Genomic DNA, 20,550 nt, shown 5'->3' with positions numbered 1-20,550 from the left:
ACAGAACTGACTCTAATCTAACCACAAAATAGGGGTGGCAAAAGTGTCTAGTTTTCAAAACTGTTGTACAAAGGTTTACCAAGGTCACCAACATTTTAAAATCTATGCTTGCAAAGACATTCTAGAAAATGCTGTAACTCTGCATAAGACTATTTAATGGCAATGTTGGATATTAAAGAGCCTAAAGACTGACAAATTATTTTTTCTTTTTTTTTTAAAGAAAATGTGTTGTAACTCTGTAATGATTCCTTCTGTACACATGACATCTATTGCAACTGTCCATCCGGGGAGAGGGATCCTCCTCTGTTGCTCTCCTGAAGGTTTCTTCCCTTTTTTCCCTGTGAAAGTTTTTTTTCTATTTTTTGGGAGTTTTTCCTGACCTGATGTGAGGTCCTGGGACAGGGATGTTGTATATATACAGATTGTAAAGCCCTTTGAGGCACATTTGTAATTTTTGATAATGGGCTATACAAAATAAACTGAATTTAATTGAAAACCCATTGTAGATGTGAGGGAATATAGAAAACTACCATACCTGGTCCTTTGGGCTTTGAGTTGCTAGAAGAGAATGGATCATTGCTTGTGAAGTGACTGGCTTGCTGCTGGAAGCAAAAGAAGTATAAAGAATTAATGGTACCCACATTTCGATTTGTTTACACTGTTTTGAGTGAACTTCTGAACAGGCGATACCAGAACTCTCAAAACATTCTCGGAGCACCTCAAAGAAAAACCTGAACTCAGCAGTTGTCTTAATGCTTCAAAAAAAGAAACAATGAGCAGACATCTTAAAATCTGTAGGAATTTCATATAATTATACAGATTTAAATTCTATGTTCTGGTCTTCGATCTTGAACAGGTACCTTGGAAGGTAACGTGGCGCTTTTACTGAAGGGGTCTGGTGTGGAGAAGGGATCCAACTTAGTGGTCTTTTTGAAGAAATCTTCGGAAGAAGCCTTGAATGGATCGGTCTCTTTGAACGGGTCTCCTCCGAAAGGATCTGCAGCAGAAGATGAAGAAGAACTTTAGCGATCGGAGACCCTTACTTTGGAGTGTTCTTTAACTCTTTTAGTAACCAGAGAACAGGACCAGGCCTTGCTTTGTGACTGAGGGAGCCGCGATAAATACTGCAGTAGAGCTTGACACCGCTTGGATTTTAACTTTATCCACGGAACTTTAATTATGCAACCAATGAATGAATAGCTATCCTTTATCGGCTTATGATATTGATGTGCTTCGAAATACACTTGTCTTTTTGTGGCCAGACCAAAAGTGGCCAGACTAAAAGATTTGGGAAATAAATGTGTCATGTGAAAGTAGTTAAAAACACTTTTCTAGACACATCAGAAATGTTCTATTTTCAAGCATCAGCATGTTACATTGTTTTGTATTACAGTTAACGATCAGGAAGACATTTTCAGGAAAGTCTAGGTGACAAAGGAACTTGTGGAATCTCTGACAAAAATGAACTAAAAAAGCTTCAGCGGTTACATTAATCAGACATTCACTCGCCTACCTTTGATTTATACTCGTATATAGTATATTTCATATATTGCCTACGTTTCGCAGCATTGCAGCCATAACAAAATGAAGCATTCAGTCAGAGCTCTTCCATGGAATCTAATATGTTTTTTATACGAGGCACTCTTCCCTGTAGGTCATGAACCCCAGGGGAGAGTACGCTGCATTCACAACAAATCAGGCGTTGCAAAAGAAATGCAGAAAAAATATGGCCTAAACAAGCAATAACAGGCTCTATACTGTGGAGTATTTCTCTGCTGTGTGAAAAAGGGTGATTTCAATCACTGATCTCCATCTACCGAGCAGAGAAGTGAAAGTCCACACTATCGCTGAAGGGGAAGTGTGACTGCAGGGCTCCAGACTAACTTTTTTAACTAGGAGCACAGTCGCTCCTAACTTAAAATGTTAGGGGCGCAAGCAGAAAATTTAGGGGCGCACTTTTTCCTGGGTCAAAATGGGTCTTGGGTGGTCCCAAAAAAATTTTTTGCGCGCTATGCGCGCACCTTCTATTCATGCAGTCGAGCTATTGAGTGCGTGATCAGCAGCTGGCCGCTCTGCCGTGATACGCGCACACAGGTGAGCACACCTCCTTGAAACATACTATTGAGAACATATTCGCTGACATGAACCTGATGAACACAGTTGTTTTTTGTTTTTTCAACGCAGACTTTTTTTTGCCTTAGGCGCTCGGGATTTGTCATAGGCGCTCGGGAAAACGGCTTAGGCGCGCGCCCAAATTTTCTCTGCAGGAAAAACCCTGACACACTATAAATCGACTTGCAAAGTTTTCCCATCATTTTTACTGTATTACTGATAAATAATTTGACAATATACAATCTTATGCCTGTTTGCCTTCATGAACTGCAAAACATTCACAACAGAGAACTCTTCAGAAGTTACTGTATTGAGTTTAAACATATTTGAAGAGAAAACATACCTTGAGCATGTGCATGTTGCACTTCGATGTGGCCAATCAAAACATTTGTTGGTTTCTAGAGATGCACCGATCAGGTTTTTGGTGCCGATCACCGATCACTGAAATCAGTATCTGCCGATCACCGATAATACCGATCACCGATCACTGAAATCAGTATCTGCCGATCCGATAATACCAATCACCGATCACGGTGTTGATTGAAGCATTCTATTTATTGTGTAGCATTATTGCCTAGGACTATGAGGAAATACATATATAAAGCAACTCAAACATTAAAGAAATTACCGATTTCTTTAAACATTTAGAACTTTTACTTTGAAAAATTTCCTAATTGATACATTCAAATTGTTTGATTGCTATTGTAGGGGATTTCAGATATGTATGGAACACATCTGCATCATTCATTTCCTGGAACTCTTGGGGAAATCTATATACAGGACTTTTCTTAACATACAAAAGACTGACTAATTTTATAAACTCTTCCTTGGTACAGTAAACATTTTTAATGTTAGCATAATTTAAGCTAAATCTCAGAAACTATCTATAAAGATACAACATCAGTTCATTGTTTACTTTTATATGTTAGTGTATGATTTGTCGACATCTTATTTTGATAAACGGATGTTGTTTCACGTGGTTCTTTCCGCTAACTTTGCAAAACCGGATGTTGTCACTTAAATCCTTCCGCTAACGTTATCAAAACCCTCGCGCGCTCCAGATCGAATGCGTTTACCGTGAACATCAGTCTATAAGGGCAGACATGTGAGAGTCGGCTGAGTTGACCCAGAGATTCAACTCGGGGGACGGGGACGCCGCTCGGTGGTGAGGATCCCCTCGTGGACCTCTCACTCTGCGGCCAACGCCGGTCGCATTGTCTCCGCTGCGGTGCGCCTCTTTTCACACATTAGCCCACCCCTCTCACACACAGGCCAGCCTTCTTCTTCTTCGGTTTTCGTCTCCTTTCTTCTTCTTCTGGAGTTAATGTCGGTTAGCAAACCAGTCATTCAGGCATTACCGCTAACTATAGTGGGCTGAAGTGTAGAACAAGTTTGTAAACAACAAAAATATTTAATAACAAAAAAAAGAAATCTGCTAATTTACTGGTCGCAAATGCGCGAGTTGATGAAAAATTTACTCGCACTGTGTCTAATTTTAGGCGCAAAATGCGACCATTTGGTCGCAGTCTGGAGCCCTGGACTGAAGTCATGGTTGCACACGCTGCCGTTTCACATGTGGAGTGACGTTGGCTAAAGACGCGGCAGCCACCACAAGCACGGTTGTCTTCGGTAGCATTATTTGAGGGTTAAGAAACAATTTGTCAAAGAACTGTGCCATTTGTGATTAGTTTTTTACAGTGGACCACCAAAATGCAGTTGTTTCCTGTGGTTAAAAATCTATATAATTGTGCTTTAACATATAAAAAAGCCTGGGAGAATCTGTGTTATATGCACAATAATGTATAAAAAAAGGTGTATTGATCGAGCAGAGAAATATTAATTTGTGTATTAATCCACAGACACACAGTTTTGATTTCTGTGATAATAATATTAAACTTACTGAACCCTGTTTGCAGCAGCAGTTCACATCTTTACTAATTCGATTTAATTCAGTTTATTTTGTAGAGCCCATTCTCACAAATTACAAATTTGCCTCAGAGGGCTTTACAATCTGTACACATAGACATCCCTGTCCCAGAACCTCACATCGGATCAGGAAAAACTCCCAAACAACCCTTCATGGGGAAAAAAGGGAAGAAACCTTCAGGAGAGCAACAGAGGAGGATCCCTCTCCAGGATGGACAGACGCAATAGATGTAATGTGTACAGAAGGACACATTAGAGTTACAACACATTCAATGAATATGATCATTTTATGTGCAACAATAGAATATAAACTCAAGGGCCACTTATTAACTTTACTTTGTTCAACCGAGTCGACAAGGTAACTGCCATTAAAATGAAGGTTTTTTAAATTCTGGGTTGATGTGTCCAAAAGCAATAAATCTGAGCCCCCGAGCAAATACCTGTAGATGTAGGTGGCTGCTTTGGAAAAGGGTCATTTTGGAAAGGGTCACCTACAGGAGAGGAATGCAGCAGAGATGGAGGAACAGGAGGAACACAAAGAGGAAGACATAGAAGACAGTCAGAGAGCAACTCAAGTTAAAAACAATATACACTGCCTGCAATAAATAAATGAATAAATGAAGGATGGAGAATCAAGGAAGAGAAGAGAACATTATTCTGAAAGGGGAGGTCACCTTTGAAGGGGTCTGTTTTGAAGGGGTCTTCGGAGTGGAAGGGGTCAGTGTGGAGCTCCTGAGGCTGGCTGTTGAACACAGATGGCTTCACTTTGAATGGATCCTCCTGTGATAAGAAGAAAATATTTCACTCAGTCTTGTAGACACAAATGTATGCAAAATATCAGCCAGAAGTGATCACACACAGAGCCAGAATCTCCAAGACTTCTGGGGACGTTTTAAAGACATTACTTCATCAAACATAGTAGCAGAGTCCATTTAGTGACTATTTGCTCTTTATTCCGATTGTGTGCTGCATTACGCCCGAGCAGTGCTTCCTACTGGGTTATGTGTGGACCTTGTCTCTGCTAAACGAGACGGGTCCGATGGATTACCACTTTCGCCACAGAACTCTGATGCACGGAGGCTGGGGAGAGGCTGTGCAGCCGACACAAAGTCCACGAGCCTCACATTGTGAGCACTGAGGGGGTCTGGTATTGAGCGCACACGATGAGCACCCTCATCGTGAGCACTGTTTGGTGAACAGCTGCACACACTGAAGGCCCCTTGGCGTTCAACTTCCTTAGGAAGTCTTGGGGTACGATCTTGAGGCTTGGAGGACCGAGGCCACGGAGCACTGGCCTGGTCCATAACCCAGCCATGCATCATGGTCAGCTATCATTATTTGCAGAAGTGTTGTTAAACAACTGGAGAAAAGATTCACAGACAGAAAAATGAAGCAGTAATTATTATCACAACATGCAAACATTGTTTTGTGTATTGAAACAAACCACAATTATCCTTTAATAATGTTCCACTAGCAAGAAGGGCTGGAATGAACCGCAGGAGCTCTTTTATAAGAATGTCTAGCAAGAGCTCTAATTACAACACTTAAGGGAGGTAGGGAGGACACGCACGCACGCACACACACGCACACACACACACACGATTGAATATTACTTTAAAAACATAGGCAATTTTCTTTTTCTTGTGGAGAGGAAGCCCAAGTCTGGACTGCAACATTCCTCAGAGTGTAAGCATGGTTTAATACATTTCCTCATGTGCCAACCCGACTGTAGTTCATAAAAATGTTTTTTAAAACGACATCAGTGTTTCGTAGGTAGGGCTGAGTCTGATCACAACAGCAGTCTGCCAGGTGTGAGTGGGACCGGGCAGAGGTCATTGTGTTATTACGAGCTTAAGTGAACGGATTGTGGGATTGGATCAGTGCGGCCTCCAAGGAACGCCATGGAGAGCAAAAAAATGATAACCAAGGTTTTTAGCAAAAACACTTCAGATGACAGAAATAACAGCTAAATTATCATTTAGCAGCTGTATCCCTCCGCCAATCAATCAGGTTGAAGTTTACATCCACAAAATTGGTACACATTTTTTTGAGTCATGATACAAAATGCAAGTTTGACATTGGCAAAGATTGCTTTGTTATTACCGAAAAAAGAACAATCTTTGTATGAGAAGTATTAATTATAATCTGCTTAGAGCTAGTGTGAGGAGGTTAAACCGGTCATGATTCCCTTTGTATGTACAGTATGTAATGTATGTTCAAGTACGGATTATGGATCAGCTCCAAACCGTTTCACCATAACCCCTTCTGGACACTTTGTTGGCGGCACTCTTTGCTAAATTGGATATCCGTCTTCGAAGACGATTCCCTGGACATTTAGTCAATATCCCCAAAAAATGCTGCCAGAATGCAGATCTGAAGCTATTTTTTGGCGGATATGAAGCTGGACTTACCAAGACATATTTGACAGCTCCTCTTCACAACGTTCAGGGAAAAGAGAATTCACTGCACAAACACAATTTATGAAATTCAACTGTAGAAAACGTGTTCGTCCGTGGACATTTTGTTTAGAATTTCAAATGTGCAATCAGACTGTGCTGATTGGGTGACAGCAGAGATCCACTGGAGCTCCTGACCTGTGGAGCTCTCACCGTAGCCGGGAATCCTCCGTCTCTGTCGCTGAAGCCGTCACTCATGTCGGCCAGGTTGGTCATGCTACCTCCGTGGGTTCCGTTCAAGGTGCTGTTGTACTGCTCGATGCTTTTGGACACTTCTTGTTGGCTGTCATGAATCTGGGACAACTTACTCCGAGCCTGCGGGACACACACACACACATACACACACTTCAGTCACAGCGGGGCTGTTTTGGATACTACGCTGCATGGTCTTCATTGTTTTTTGATTTGGGCAGCTTGCATCTTGAACACCTGCTGGAGTTAAACTTGGGCTTTTTATTTAAGTTGAATGAATTCAAGGTTAAGTTTATAGAAAACCAGCTTGGTAAAAGGTGAATGCTGAATACTATTCCAATGCCTATTCCAATGAATTCTGTCTTTATTCTATATAACACAGTGACACATCAGTTATTTGGCAACTATTTAAGGGCAGACACCACAGGTGAATAAGTTGAAAATTGTAACTAAATGATATCACCATAAACTCCCCAATTGACTTGAATTAAGGTTAAGTTTTCTGAGATTTAAATATGTAAATTATGCATTCTCTTATATGTGCTACTTTTCAGAACAGAAATGGAAACTTTGGATTAAGCGAGGTTTAAAGTTCTTAATTTTCCCAACACATTAGACAATGGTTTTCACAGAGAGCAATATTTGATATATCTTACTCTATATATATATATCAGTAAAAAAAATCCATTTTTGGGGGGAATAAATGTTGTACAAAGCAGGCTATGAATGACATCTGAACAAACCCCTCAGTAAAAAGAATTTAGACATGAAACTGGAAGTGATGGTGGATGTAAGAGCAGCTAAAGTGGAGATTCAGAAAAAAACTCCCTTTAATTCAATTCAATTCAATTGAGTTTATTTGTATAGCCCAATTTCACAAATTACAAATTTGTCTCGGAGTGCTTTACAATCTGTACACATAGACATCCCTGCCCCAAAACCTCACATCGGACCAGGAAAAACTCCCAAATAACCCTTCAGGGGGAAAAAAAGGGAAGAAACCTTCAGGAGAGCAACAGAGGAGGATCCCTCTCCAGGATGGACAGATGCAATAGATGTAATGTGTACAGAAGGACAGATTTAGAGTTAAAATACATTCAATGAATATGACAGAGTGTATGAATAGTTCATAGTAGGCATATTCCACGATAGAGACCTCCACGATCCGGTGGGGAGGAGGAGTGGGCGGAGTCTCAACAGTGGGCGGAGTCTCAACAGGACAGTGGCGTAGTCAGGAGCAGGAATTCCACGACCCAGACCTCGATGATCCATCAGGCAGATAGGATCTATGCCGTCTCATAGGGTCCGATGACCCCATGAGACATGAAGTCAAAAGGACTCCGGGGAGAAAGCAGAGTTAGTAACGTGTGATTGAGAGATGAAAATTCATCCTTAAGGAGAGAAAAAGAGGAGATAGGTACTCAGTGCATCCTAAAACGTCCCCCAGCAGCTATAAGCCTATAGCAGCATATCAAGGGGCTGGACCAGGTGAACCTGATTCAGCCCTAACTATAAGCTCTGTCAAAGAGGAAAGTCTTCAGTCTACTCTTAAACGAGGTGACTGTGTCTGCCTCCCGGACTGAAATTGGAAGCTGGTTCCATAAAAGATGAGCTTGATAACTAAAGGCTCTGGCTCCCATTCTACTTTTTAAGACTCTAGGAACTACAAGTAGTCCCGCATTTAGTGAGCGTAGCTCTCTAGTGGGGCAATATGGTACTACAAGCTCCTTAAGATATGATGGTGCATCACCAATCAAGGCTTTGTACGTTAAGAGAATAATTTTAAAAGTGATTCTTGATTTTACGGGGAGCCAGTGCAGAGCAGCTAGTGCAGGAGTGATGTGATCTCTTTTCTTAGTTTTAGTGAGAACACGAGCTGCAGCATTCTGGATCAACTGGAGGGACCTAAGAGATTTATTAGAGCAGCCTGATAATAAGGAGTTGCAGTAATCCGGTCTCGAAGTAACGAACGCGTGAACCAATTTTTCTGCATCTTTTTGAGACAAGATGTGCCTGATTTTTGAAATATTACGTAGATGAAAGAATGCAGTCCTTGAGATTTGCTTTACGTGGGAGTTAAAGGACAAGTCCCGATCAAAGATAACGCCAAGATTCTTTACAGTGGTGTTGGATGCCAGGGCAATGCCGTCTACAGAAACCACATCACCAGATAATTGATCTCTGAGGTGCTCAGGGCCGATTAAAATTACTTCGGTTTTGTCTGAGTTTAACATCAAGAAGTTGCAGGTCATCCATGTTTTTATGTCTTTAAGACAGGCTTGAATTTTACCGAGTTGGTTGCTCTCCTCTGGTTTTATCGATAAATATAGTTGAGTATCATCTGCATAACAATGAAAGTTTATGGAGTGTTTCCTGATAATATTGCCCAAAGGAAGCATGTATAAGGTAAATAAAATTGGTCCAAGCACAGAACCTTGTGGAACTCCGTGATTAACATTGGTGGTTATCGAGGCGTCATCGTTTACAAATACAAATTGAGATCGATCTGATAAATAGGATTTAAACCAAATTAGTGCCGTGCCTGAAATGCCAATCGACTGCTCCAGTCTCTGTAACAGGATGTCATGGTCAATGGTGTCGAATGCAGCACTAAGGTCTAACAAGACCAGTACAGAGAGGAGTCTTTTATCTGCTGCCATTAAGAGGTCATTTGTAATTTTCACCAGTGCTGTCTCGGTGCTGTGGTGTTTTCTAAATCCTGATTGAAATTTCTCAAATAAACTATTATGATGTAGAAAGTCGCACAACTGATTTGCGACCACTTTCTCAAGGATCTTGGAGAGGAAAGGGAGGTTAGAGATCGGTCTGTAGTTAGCCAACACCTCTGGATCCAGAGTGGGCTTCTTCAGGAGAGGTTTAATAACAGCCACCTTGAAGGAGTGTGGTACGTGGCCTGTTAGCAGAGACACATTGATAATATCTAATAGAGAGCCGCCAATTAAAGGCAAACGGTCTTTAACCAGCCGCGCCGGGATGGGGTCCAAGAGATAGGTAGGCGTGTTCAAGTAGAAACTGTTGAAGATAATTGGTCACGGTTGATGGGAGAAAAGCCCTCCAAATATACACCAGGGCATACAGCGGTTTCCAAGGCCATTCCATTTGAGGACAGATTGGCACTGGTTAAGGGCAAGAGATTATTAATCTTGTCCCTAATAGTTAAAATCTTTTCATTAAAGAAGTTCATAAAGTCATTACCACTGAGGTTTATAGGAATGCTCGGCTCCACAGAGCTGTGACTCTCTGTCAGCCTGGCTACAGTGCTGAAGAGAAACCTGGGGTTGTTCTTATTTTTCTCGATTACTGATGAGTAATAGGCTGCTCCTGCATTACGGAGGGCCTTCTTATAAGTTTTAAGACTATCTCGCCAAACTAAGCGGGATTCTTCGAGATTAGTTGAACGCCATATGCGTTCAAGCTTTCGTGACGTTTGCTTCAGTTTGCGGGTCTGAGGGTTATACCAGGGAGCAAACCTCCTCTTCCTCACTGTCTTCTTCTTCAGAGGGGCTATCAGAGAGCCTGTGGCACTGTCAACAAGATGATCAATCTGGGACGGACTAAAGTTAGACCAGGAGTCCTCTGTTATATTGAGACGTGGTATCGAATCAAATACAGAAGGAATCGCTTCTTTAAATTTAGCTACAGCACTGTCAGTTAGACATCTGGTGTAGAAACTTTTGACTAACGGAGTACACTCCGGTAGTATAAATTCAAAAGTTATGAGGTTGTGGTCTGACAGAAGAGGATTCTGTGGGAAGACGTTCAAATGCTCAATGTCAACGCCATAAGTAAGAACAAGATCAAGCGTGTGGCCAAAGCTGTGAGTGTGTTTCTGTACTCTGACAGAAGCCGATCGAGTCCAACAATGAGATGAATGCAGCACTAAGGCAATCATTATCAACATCCACATGGATATTAAAATCTCCAACAATAATAACTATCAGTTTTAAGAACCAAACTTGATATAAATTCTGAGAATTCAGATATAAACTCTGAATATGGACCTGGTGGCCGGTACAGAATCACAAATAGAATTGGCTGTAGTGTTTTCCAGGTTGGATGTGAAAGACTAAGAACAAGGCTTTCAAATGAGGAGTAGTGTAATTTTGGTTTAGGATTAATTAATAGGCTCGATTCAAAGATGGCTGCTACTCCACCTCCTCGACCGGTGCCTCGAGGAATGTGAGTATTAATATGACTTGGAGGAGTCGATTCATTTAGGCAGACATATTCTTCATGGCTCAGCCAGGTTTCAGTTAGGCAACATAAATCAATGTGATTATCTGATATTAAATCATTTAGTAACACAGCTTTAGATGACAGAGATCGAATATTTAGGAGACCACATTTAATAGACCTGTTTTGTTGCACTGCTGAAATAATGGTGTTAACTTGTATAAGGTTATTGTGTACGACTCCTCTTCTGCTTACTTTTGATTTATTTAATTGAAGTGGCCGTGGGACAGACACAGTCTCTACTCTAGAGTCATGGGTGGGTAACTGCTCGAATGGAAGAGCAGAGAAGGGTGTTAAACTACAACTCTGCTCCCGGTTCCTGATCTGAACCCTGGGTTGTCATGGATTAAGTCCGGTGATCAACTTGGTCATATTCGCAGAAATGAGACCCGCTCCGTCCAACGTGGGATAAATGCCGTCTCTCCTCATCAGATCAGGCTTTCCCCAGAAAGTCTTCCAGTTGTCTACGTAGCCCACATTATTCGCTGGGCACCACCTCGACAGCCAGCGGTTGAAAGACGACATTCGGCTATACAATTCGTCTGTCTGCAAATTTGGGAGAGGGCCAGAGAAAATTACGGTGTCCGACAACGTCTTGGCATAAGCACACACCGATTCCACATTCATTTTAGTGACTTCCGACCGACGGGCTCGGGCGTCATTACCACCGGCGTGTATTACAATCTGACTATCTCCGCTTGTCCTTAGCCAGCAGCTTCAAACAAGACTCCACGTCGCCCGCTCTGGCCCCCGGGAGGCACACGACTGTGGTCCGCGGCTTCGCTATTTTCACGTTCCTGACTATAGAGCTCCCGATAACCAGGGTGTGTTCCTCAGCGGGTGTGTCGCTGAGCAGGGAAAACTGGTTCGAAACGTGAAGTGGTTGGTGCACAGCGGGCTTCTGTGTAGACTTACTACTCCTGCGAAGTTACCCAACCACCCGGCTGCACGGTTACCGCCGGGGAACAGCTATCAGCTGACTGTAGCTCCGCGCCAGCTACGGGAGAGGGCGGGCTAACTAGCATAGCTGTCTGAGCTTCGATAGCGCGGAGCCGTGCATCTAACCCACTTAGACCTGCCTCCAACCTAGCAAATAAACTACACTAGTTGCATGTATCGTTATTATTAAGGGAGGCAGGGGGATAACTATACATGAGACACACTGAGCAAGAGGGAGCGGGAGGGAGGGAGAGAAGAAGAAGTCATGCTCGCTGCTGAGCTGGCAACCAGAGCTTACCGGAAGAGTGAGATGATGCGTCCTTTAAACATACACTACTGTTCAAAAGTGTTGTCACCCAGACAATTTCGTGTTTTCCATGAAAACTCACACTTTTATTCATCAAATTAATTACAAAATGAATAGAAAATATGGTCAAGATATTAACAAGGTTAGAAATAATGATTTTTATTTGAAGTATTAATTTTGTTCTTCAAACTTCTAGCTCAAGGAAGGCCAGTTTTATAGCTTCTATCACCAGCATAACTTTTTTCAACTGTGCTAACATAATTAAACGAGGGTTTTCTAACCCTCCATTAGTCTTCTAAGGCGATTAGCAAATGCAATCTACCATTAGAACACTGGAAATGGACCTCTTTACACCTATGTAGATATTTCATTAAAAATTAGACCTAAAATAGTCATTTACCACATTAACAATGTATAGAGTGTATTTCTTATTAATTTAATGTTATCTTCATTGAACAAAACTGTGCTTTTCTTTGAAAAATAAGGACATTTCTAAGTTTTTTTCTTCTTTTATAAGTGACCCCAAACTTTTGAACGGTATGTAATGTGAAATACAGGTAAATAGAGGAAAAACAAAAATAATAGATATCACCATGAAAACTCCCTCAGTTGATTACTGACATTACAACATTTCTTTTTACAGATGTAATGCTTAAATTAGGCCTTATCTAAATTAAACCTTTGGTGAACTTAGGAGGAATATGATCAAGTAGACAAAGTAGTATATTAAACACCTACATGTGTATTTGGGATGTTTTCTTTCCACTTGTCAGGAAGAAGACATGTTATGAAAGCAGAATAGCCCAAAATGTAAAAACTGTGTGACTACAGTGTCTCAATTGGTAATGTAACGCTTCTCTCATTCACCTCTCTCAGAGAGTAGGGAATAAAACAACAACGTTTTAATATTCTCTGAGCAGCACAAAATAATATTCATTCAGCTCAAAAGAACTAGAGAAATAAATCACAAACTATCTACATAGACGACACCACCAGAGGAAAGTGGGGAAATAAGTTGTTTTAGTAATCTGCGGAAACTTTTAATTGCTTTTTAATTGCCTCAATAACTTTTGACTGCTTCAGTCAAAGGGCTCCACGACAAAACACAGGACATTTTGTACATGCACATAACATGAATGATGTTCTGATATTACATGAACTGCTGGTATTTCCCCGGGCGGCAGACTGCATGTGGGTGAAAAGGGGACTGATTCATTAATACCAACATGACTGTTCCTAGAAGCAATGACTGGGTCAGCATGAGAAAATTATAAACTGCTGAGACTAATCAACTTTCCATGTGACCTTCTGACTAGAGTAGGGAGCAGAGGCATAGAATAGATGACAAGCTGAGGTTAAATGGAACTCTAGTTCCTCTAGTGGTACAAGGGGGACCAACTACTGACTTCAGTGGCAATACATAAGTAGATTACACAGTGCCCTCTGCTGACACACACACACCCACACACCCACACACACACACACGCATAAACACAGGCCATGTTTCTTACCTGGTTGATCTCATCCTGCGTGGCCTTCAGAGACTTGATGATGGTCTCCAGTTGTATCTTGCCAGCTGCCAGGCTCTGCTCCAGCTGGTTCTCCTCTTGCTGCAGCCGGCCCAGGTCGGCTTTCGCCCGGCTCAGCTCCTCCTCCTGGCTCAGCAGATCAGACTCCTGTGAGTGGATCTGACTCTGGAGGGACGAGATCTGGAGGTAAAAGAGAGCAAAATGAACGAGTGACAGTGGCCCAATACATCTGGTGACCTATTAAAAACTATACACTACACTTGGACACTGTAATGTAGCTTTTTGAAGGCACACCTATTGTTTTAAATGGCCAAACGCACAGCAGGTCGAAGTCGGAGACGTCTACGTTTTGACTTTGGAGCCTCAAATAAATACTGTATTTGTTCTTCATTTTTTTTGCAGCCACAGTACCGGTTTGGAGTGAACTGTAGGGAATCAAAAGGTTTTCCCCAGAGGATGATATTCAATAAATACATAATTAATTAATAATGATAATAAATTGATTGATTAATTAATTATGTATTCAACAAAATATCATAATCATGATGCGAAGAATAAGAAGCGTAAGAAGAGAAAGAGTAAGACTAAGAAGATAAGCGAAGAAGAAGGAAGAAGAATAAGATGGAGAAGACAAGTAAGAAGATGAAGAGTATAAGAAGAAGAGTAAGAGTAAGAAGAAGATGAGTAAGAAGAAGAGGAAGATGACGAAGAAGAGTAGTAAGAAGACAAAGACGAAGAAGAGGAAGAATAGCCAAGTGCCGTTTCTTTAAATGACAAACCCCAGTGGCGTTTTGCCCTTTGCTTACCATCTGAGACTCCTCCTGGCACTTTATCCCAACTTCGTTCAGCATGTCCTCTAGTTTGTGTTTCTGCTGGTCCATCTCTTCCAGTCGGTCCTGGGCATCTTGTTTCTGAGCCTCTAGCTCTTGCAGGCTCGCTGTCTCTCTGTCCAGGTCATTCTGCATCTCCTGAGGGGACAAAAATAAATACAAAAATAAAGTATCATGTGCCAACGCTATGATTGACCAGTGAGCAAGTTGCCCTCACCTGCACCTCTGCACTCTTGTGTCTGATGGCCTCCTCTGTCTCCCTGATATCCTGCTCCAGGGTGTACTTCTCCCTGTGACACACACAAAACAGCATACGGGGCGCACACAAACACACACAGAAGTAATTAGAACAAAGAATCATGAACAACCAGCCCTCTGCTGTACACACACATGGACATGTCAAGAGGAACGAGACACTGGACTGAGTTTCTATCAAATCCACAATGTCACAGAATAAAACTGTCTGTGTGTATGACCTTGTATAGAAATAGGACTCTCTTTATAATTTATTTGAAATGAATTATATGTAATTGCAAAATGGCAAAGGGCTATTTTGAAAGAAAAGGCTCACGCATTTCCTCATTTTTCAAGATCTGTGCGTTGGTTGGCAGGGAAAAAAACTTAAATAAAATGTTGTAATTTTTTTTCAATGAGCTGTCCCACAGCATTACAGTATAAGTCAACCATACAGCATTACGGTATAATAAATAAAGATTTTAGTTTTATGCTATGGGAATAAGGTACTATTCACAGGACAATTGTACATTAAAGCAAAAACAGATTGTTCCTTTACACAGTATTCCTTTGGTAAGACCCAGTGAGATGACAAAGGATTCCTCCAACTATCCACTACATATATGCAATAAGGTGGATTCATTCTCTGTTTTTGGAATGCCTGACGGATATATTTTAGGAATATTTGTGTAATTTTCGAAGTTCGTCTAAAAACAAAAAATAGTCATGCGCTCAAATGCATATTGAAACAGGAGTTGCTTGCTGGAATAATTACTGATTCTTTATTACTAGAACTAATCTTGTTTAGTGCCAGCATGGAGGAACGATGAGGAACGATCCCAGCATTTTGTTTCATCCTGGCGATACAAATAGAAAAATCTGAACATTCAGTGGGTACAGAAATGATTCAGACCCCTTTAAATGTTTGACTCTTTGTTTCATTGCAGCCATTTGCTAAATCAAAAAAGTTAATTTTATTTCTCATTAATATACACTCACAGAAAAAAAACAGAAATGTAGAATTGTTTGCAAATGCATTAAAAAATAAAAACTGAAATATCACATGTATTCAGACCCTTTCCTGTGATACTCATATTTAACTCACATGCTGTCCATTTCTTCTGATCCTCATTGAGATGAGTCTACTCCTTCATTGGAGTCCAGCTGTGTTTAAATAAACTGAGTGGACTTGATTAGGAAAGGCACACACCTGTCTATATAAGACATTACAACCCACAGTGCATGTCAGAGAAAATGAGAATCTTGAGGTCGAAGGAACTGCCCAAGGAGCTCAGAGACATAATTGTGGCAAGGCCCAGATCTGACCAAGGTTACAAAAGAATTTCTGCAGCATTCAAAGTTCCTAAGAGCACAGTGGCCTCCATAATCCTTAAATGGAAGAAGTTTGGGACGACCAGAACTCTTCCTAGACCTGGCCGTCCAGCCAAACTGAGCAATCGTGGGAGAAGAGCCTTGGTGAGAGAGTTAAAGAAGAACCCAAAGATCACTGTGGCTGAGCTCCAGAGATGCAGTAGGGAGATGGGAGAAAGTTCCACAAAGTCAACTATCACTGCAGCCCTCCACCTGTCGGGGCTTTATGGCAGAGTGGCCCGACGGAAGCCTCTCCTCAGTGCAAGACATATAAAAGCCTGTATAAAGTTTGTCAAAAGACACATGAAGGACTCCCAGACTATGAGAAATGAGTTTATCTGGTCTGATGGGACCAAGATTGAACTTTTTTGCGTTAATTCTAAGCGGTATGTGTGGAGAAAACCAGCCACTGCTCCTCACCTGCTCAATACAATTCCAACAGTGAAACATGGTGGTGGCAGCATCATGCTATGGGGGTGTTTTTCAGCTGCAGGGACAGGACGACTGGTTGCAATTGAAGGAAAGATGAATGCAGCCAAGTACAGAGATATCCTGGAAGAAAACCTCCTCCAGAGTGCTCTGGACCTCAGACTGGGCCGAAGGTTCACTTTCCAACAAGACAATGACCCTAAACTCACAGCTAAAATAACAAAGGAGTGGCTTCGGAACAACACTGTGACCATTCTTGACTGGCCCAGCCAGAGCCCTGATCTAAACCCAATTGAGCATCTCTGGAGAGACCTTAAATGGCTGTCCACCAACGTTCACCATCCAACCTGATGGAACTGGAGAGGATCTGCAAGGAAGAATGGCAGAGGATCCCCAATCCAGATGTGAAAAACTTTGTTGCATCATTCCCAAGAAGACTCATGGCTGTACTAGCTCAAAAGGGTCCTTCTACTCGATACTGAGCAAAGGGTCTGAATACTTATGACCATGTGATATTTCATTTTTTCTTTTTTAATAAATTTGCAAAAATGTCTACATTTCCGTTTTTTTCTGTCAAGATGGGGTGCTGAGTTACATTAATGAGAAATAAAATGAACTTTTTAGATTTTAGAAAATCGATGCAATAAAACAAAGAGTGAAACATTTAAAGGGGTCTGAATACTTTCCGTACCCACTGTATGTAAATACTGCTGGTAACTGCAACGCGAGAAAAATGACGGAGCCTGTGCTCCTTCTGTGTGTGTGTCACAGTAGATTAGACAGAAGGCCAGCCCAGCAGCTGGGGTGTTTACCTGAGAGTATTCCACTGGGTAAAGGCAAGAGTGCTGACGCAGCATGGAGAACAAGTGGTGGACAAACAAAAAGTTGATAAAATACACACATCAAAAGAAGAGTGGCTGGATGGATGGAGGAAGAGAGCCATAGGATGAGACAAAGCCAAATATGAGAAGTAAAGCTTATACATGGGGTGGGCAATATGAGTTCAAATACCTATCAATTATTGTTTTATTTTTTTTGCCGTGACCATGTTATATCATGGAAACAGATGTGCTTATTGGTCGGAGAACCCAGAGGGAACCCATGCTGCCACGGGGAGAACATGCAAACTTCACACAGGACCGCCCAGATCGGGATCCAAACCTGGGCCCCTCTTGCTGTGAGGCAACTTATATACAGTCTATGAGTGACGTAGTTCATAGGAAATTGTTTCTCCATCATCTTATGGAACCAGCGTCCACCTTCAGTCCGGGAGGCAGACAGTCACCTCATTTAAGAGTAGACTTAAGACTTTCCTCTTCAACAGAGCTTATAGTTAGGGCTGAATCAGGTTTGCCCTGGTCCAGCCCCTTGATATGCTGCTATAGGCTTATAGCTGCTGGGGGACGTTTTAGGATGCAATGAGCACCTATCTCCTCTTTTCTCTCTCCTTATGGATGCATTTTCATCTCTATTGCACATTACTTACACTGCTTCCTCCCCGGAGTCCTTTTGACTTCACGTCTCATAGATCCTATCTGCCTGATGGATCATCGAGGTCTGGATCGTGGAATATGACTACTACCAACTATGCCATGGTCCTGTTGAGACTCCGCCCACTCCTCCTCTCTACCTCCATCTGCCTGATGGATCATGGAGGTCTCCATCGTGGAATATGCCTACTCCGAGCTATTCATACATTGTCATATTCATTGAATGTGTTTTAACTCTAAATCTGTCCCTCTGTACACATTACATCTATTACAACTGTCCATCCTGGAGAGGGATCCTCCTCTGTTGCTCTCCTGAAGGTTTCTTCCCTTTTTCCCCCAGTGAAGGGTTGTTTGGGAGTTTTTCCTGATCCGATGTGAAGTTTTGGGACAGGGATGTCTATGTGTACAGATTGTAAAGCACTGAGACAAATTTCTAATTTGTGAAAATGGGCTATACAACTAAACTGAATTTAATCATCCTTGTGTGTGTGCTAAAACTAAAAGGGTGTTTATAGCGCAAACATTTTTTTACAACAGAAAGTTGGTTGGACCATAGTTTATACAGTGTAACGTCTGCAGCTGTGTCCACCATCTTTGCATGACAACACCCGTTTGTAAAGGACACTTAAATGTAAACACTAATCTGTCAGTGTCATTAGTTTAACAGACACCGAGGGTTTCACTCAAGACACACTGGGACTCGCTTGGCTAATGAGGTGTGGCTCGTGCTCATACAGGGCTCAGATGAACGGCTGGTTTGATTCCTACATAACATTTTTTTTGTTAACTAAGCAGGGTCAACCATACAGCATTACAGTATAATCAAATGCAATTTGCGGGCGGAAGGAGGAACACGTATTAAAGCAATTAGATAAGTCATTTAGAAGCAGGCGAGCATACTGTACTTAAAAGACACATGACATGGTATAACATCGAATGGTCTACTTTGACAATGCTGTATTATCTTCATCTGTCTATTTGAGAAGCAGCCGATTAGTATAAGCCAAAATGTCTTCTTGAAATGTTTGGAAGATCCTGGCTGAATCCATAGCAACAGGGACGCTGGCGAGTCTAACACCGCTCCGTCTGGGACCGTTTTTCTTTATTCTACTTTATTTACAATTTAACATGCATTTGATTTTTAAAAAATCTTCTTTTTAAGAGTGTAGTTAAGTTCAACAGCCATTGCTCTCTGTTTTTAATTCTTCTGCAAACGCTTCATCATGGATTTGTTTTTGCTTACATGTTGCACCTGTTTTCCACCGCTATCGTCGACAACTAGCTGTCAGTCTCTCGCAACTCCTTTAACCCTTGTGTTGCCTTCGGGTCATTTTGACCCGATTCAATATTTAACCCTCCTGTCGCCTTCGGGTCAATTTGACCCGATTCAATGTTTAATGTCGGTGTTCTTTCGGGAGTCAACAAACAAACATAAAGTACCTCACACTTAAACTTCGAAAACAATATTAATTCTAATAATTTTCTGGAGATTTTAATAGCTGGGGTCATATTGACCTCAAGGGTAAAATATGTTAGTAAATATAAAGGTAACAGGAGGGTTAAACATTGAATCGGGTCATATTGACCCGAAGGCGACAGGAGGGTGAAACATTGAATCGGGTCAAATTGACCCGAAGGCAACACAAGGGTTAACTCAAAAACTTCTTGTTAAAAGTTTATTTACTCCCGACTTGATTGCTCTCCTCTTTCCATCCTCTCCCTCTCGTCAGCCGAGCACATCACTGCAACTCTTGCACGTCATCACAACAACAATCTACTCAAGCGAGTTGCCTGCCTCCGCCCCCTTACAAAAACACCCCAGCCTGTCCAAATTCATCCACATCTCAAAATGTCTTTGTTTAACACCCGACCCCTAAACAACAAGAGCGTCTTACTCAACAAATTCATAACTGACAATAATCTGGACTTTGTCTGTTTAACCGAAACATGGCAATACCAACAGGACTACTTTTCATTAAACCAAACCACACACCCTGGATATTCATACAAGCCACTATAGACATGGCAGTGAAATAGCCACAATTCTTCACAAAAACATAATTGCAACTGCAATACCATCCCGGCTCCCTCCTCATTTGAACAGCTTGTCTGGTCCCAAACCCCTGGTTACTGCCGTCATTTATCGCCCCAAAAAACCTAACCGTGCTTTCCCCTCTGATCCGTTTTGAATTTCTCACACTACTCTGCGCCATCTCTCCATCCATTCTGCTAATCCTTTTTCAATTACAAAATCATCGCAATACACAACCAGCCACTCACTCTCATTCTTCAATCACTGAAATGGACATCTCCTCCATAGTCTCCAGCATGAAGACCTCCACCTGTGCCCTTGTTGTAATACAAGCTTCACCTTGATTTTTATATATGACCAGGCCAGCCTGTGCACGCAATATCTACTACTTGATAAAAAGAACATGCAAAGGCCTATACTGTCACTATGGCTACTGCATTAAGTATTGG

The 20,550-nt window shown here is 41.7% G+C and overlaps 1 protein-coding gene across 5 annotated transcripts in view; it reads right to left on the bottom strand.

Annotated features, from left to right (window-relative positions):
• LOC130194090 (epidermal growth factor receptor substrate 15-like 1) overlaps positions 1 to 20,550 on the bottom strand; it is a 69,316-nt gene that overhangs the window by 27,387 nt on the left and 21,379 nt on the right. For 2 of the 5 annotated variants that reach the window (XM_056414975.1, XM_056414976.1), the window contains 8 exons: positions 14,763 to 14,835; positions 14,522 to 14,683; positions 13,698 to 13,895; positions 6,648 to 6,809; positions 4,713 to 4,818; positions 4,479 to 4,529; positions 861 to 997; positions 536 to 602 (listed from right to left, as the gene is read on the bottom strand). In XM_056414975.1, the coding sequence (XP_056270950.1) occupies positions 536 to 602; positions 861 to 997; positions 4,479 to 4,529; positions 4,713 to 4,818; positions 6,648 to 6,809; positions 13,698 to 13,895; positions 14,522 to 14,683; positions 14,763 to 14,835 (956 nt within the window). Of the gene's footprint in view, positions 1 to 535; positions 603 to 860; positions 998 to 4,478; positions 4,530 to 4,712; positions 4,819 to 6,647; positions 6,810 to 13,697; positions 13,896 to 14,521; positions 14,684 to 14,762; positions 14,836 to 17,391; positions 17,425 to 20,550 lie in introns of all 5 variants that reach the window. The other 3 variants (XM_056414973.1, XM_056414974.1, XM_056414977.1) reach the window with 3 other exon arrangements.

This window comes from Pseudoliparis swirei, chromosome 5 (genome assembly GCF_029220125.1).
Source record: "Pseudoliparis swirei isolate HS2019 ecotype Mariana Trench chromosome 5, NWPU_hadal_v1, whole genome shotgun sequence".
Lineage (NCBI taxonomy): Eukaryota > Metazoa > Chordata > Actinopteri > Perciformes > Liparidae > Pseudoliparis > Pseudoliparis swirei.
The sequence above is the reverse complement of the archived record's forward strand: the minus strand, read 5'-3'. Positions and strand labels throughout refer to the sequence as shown.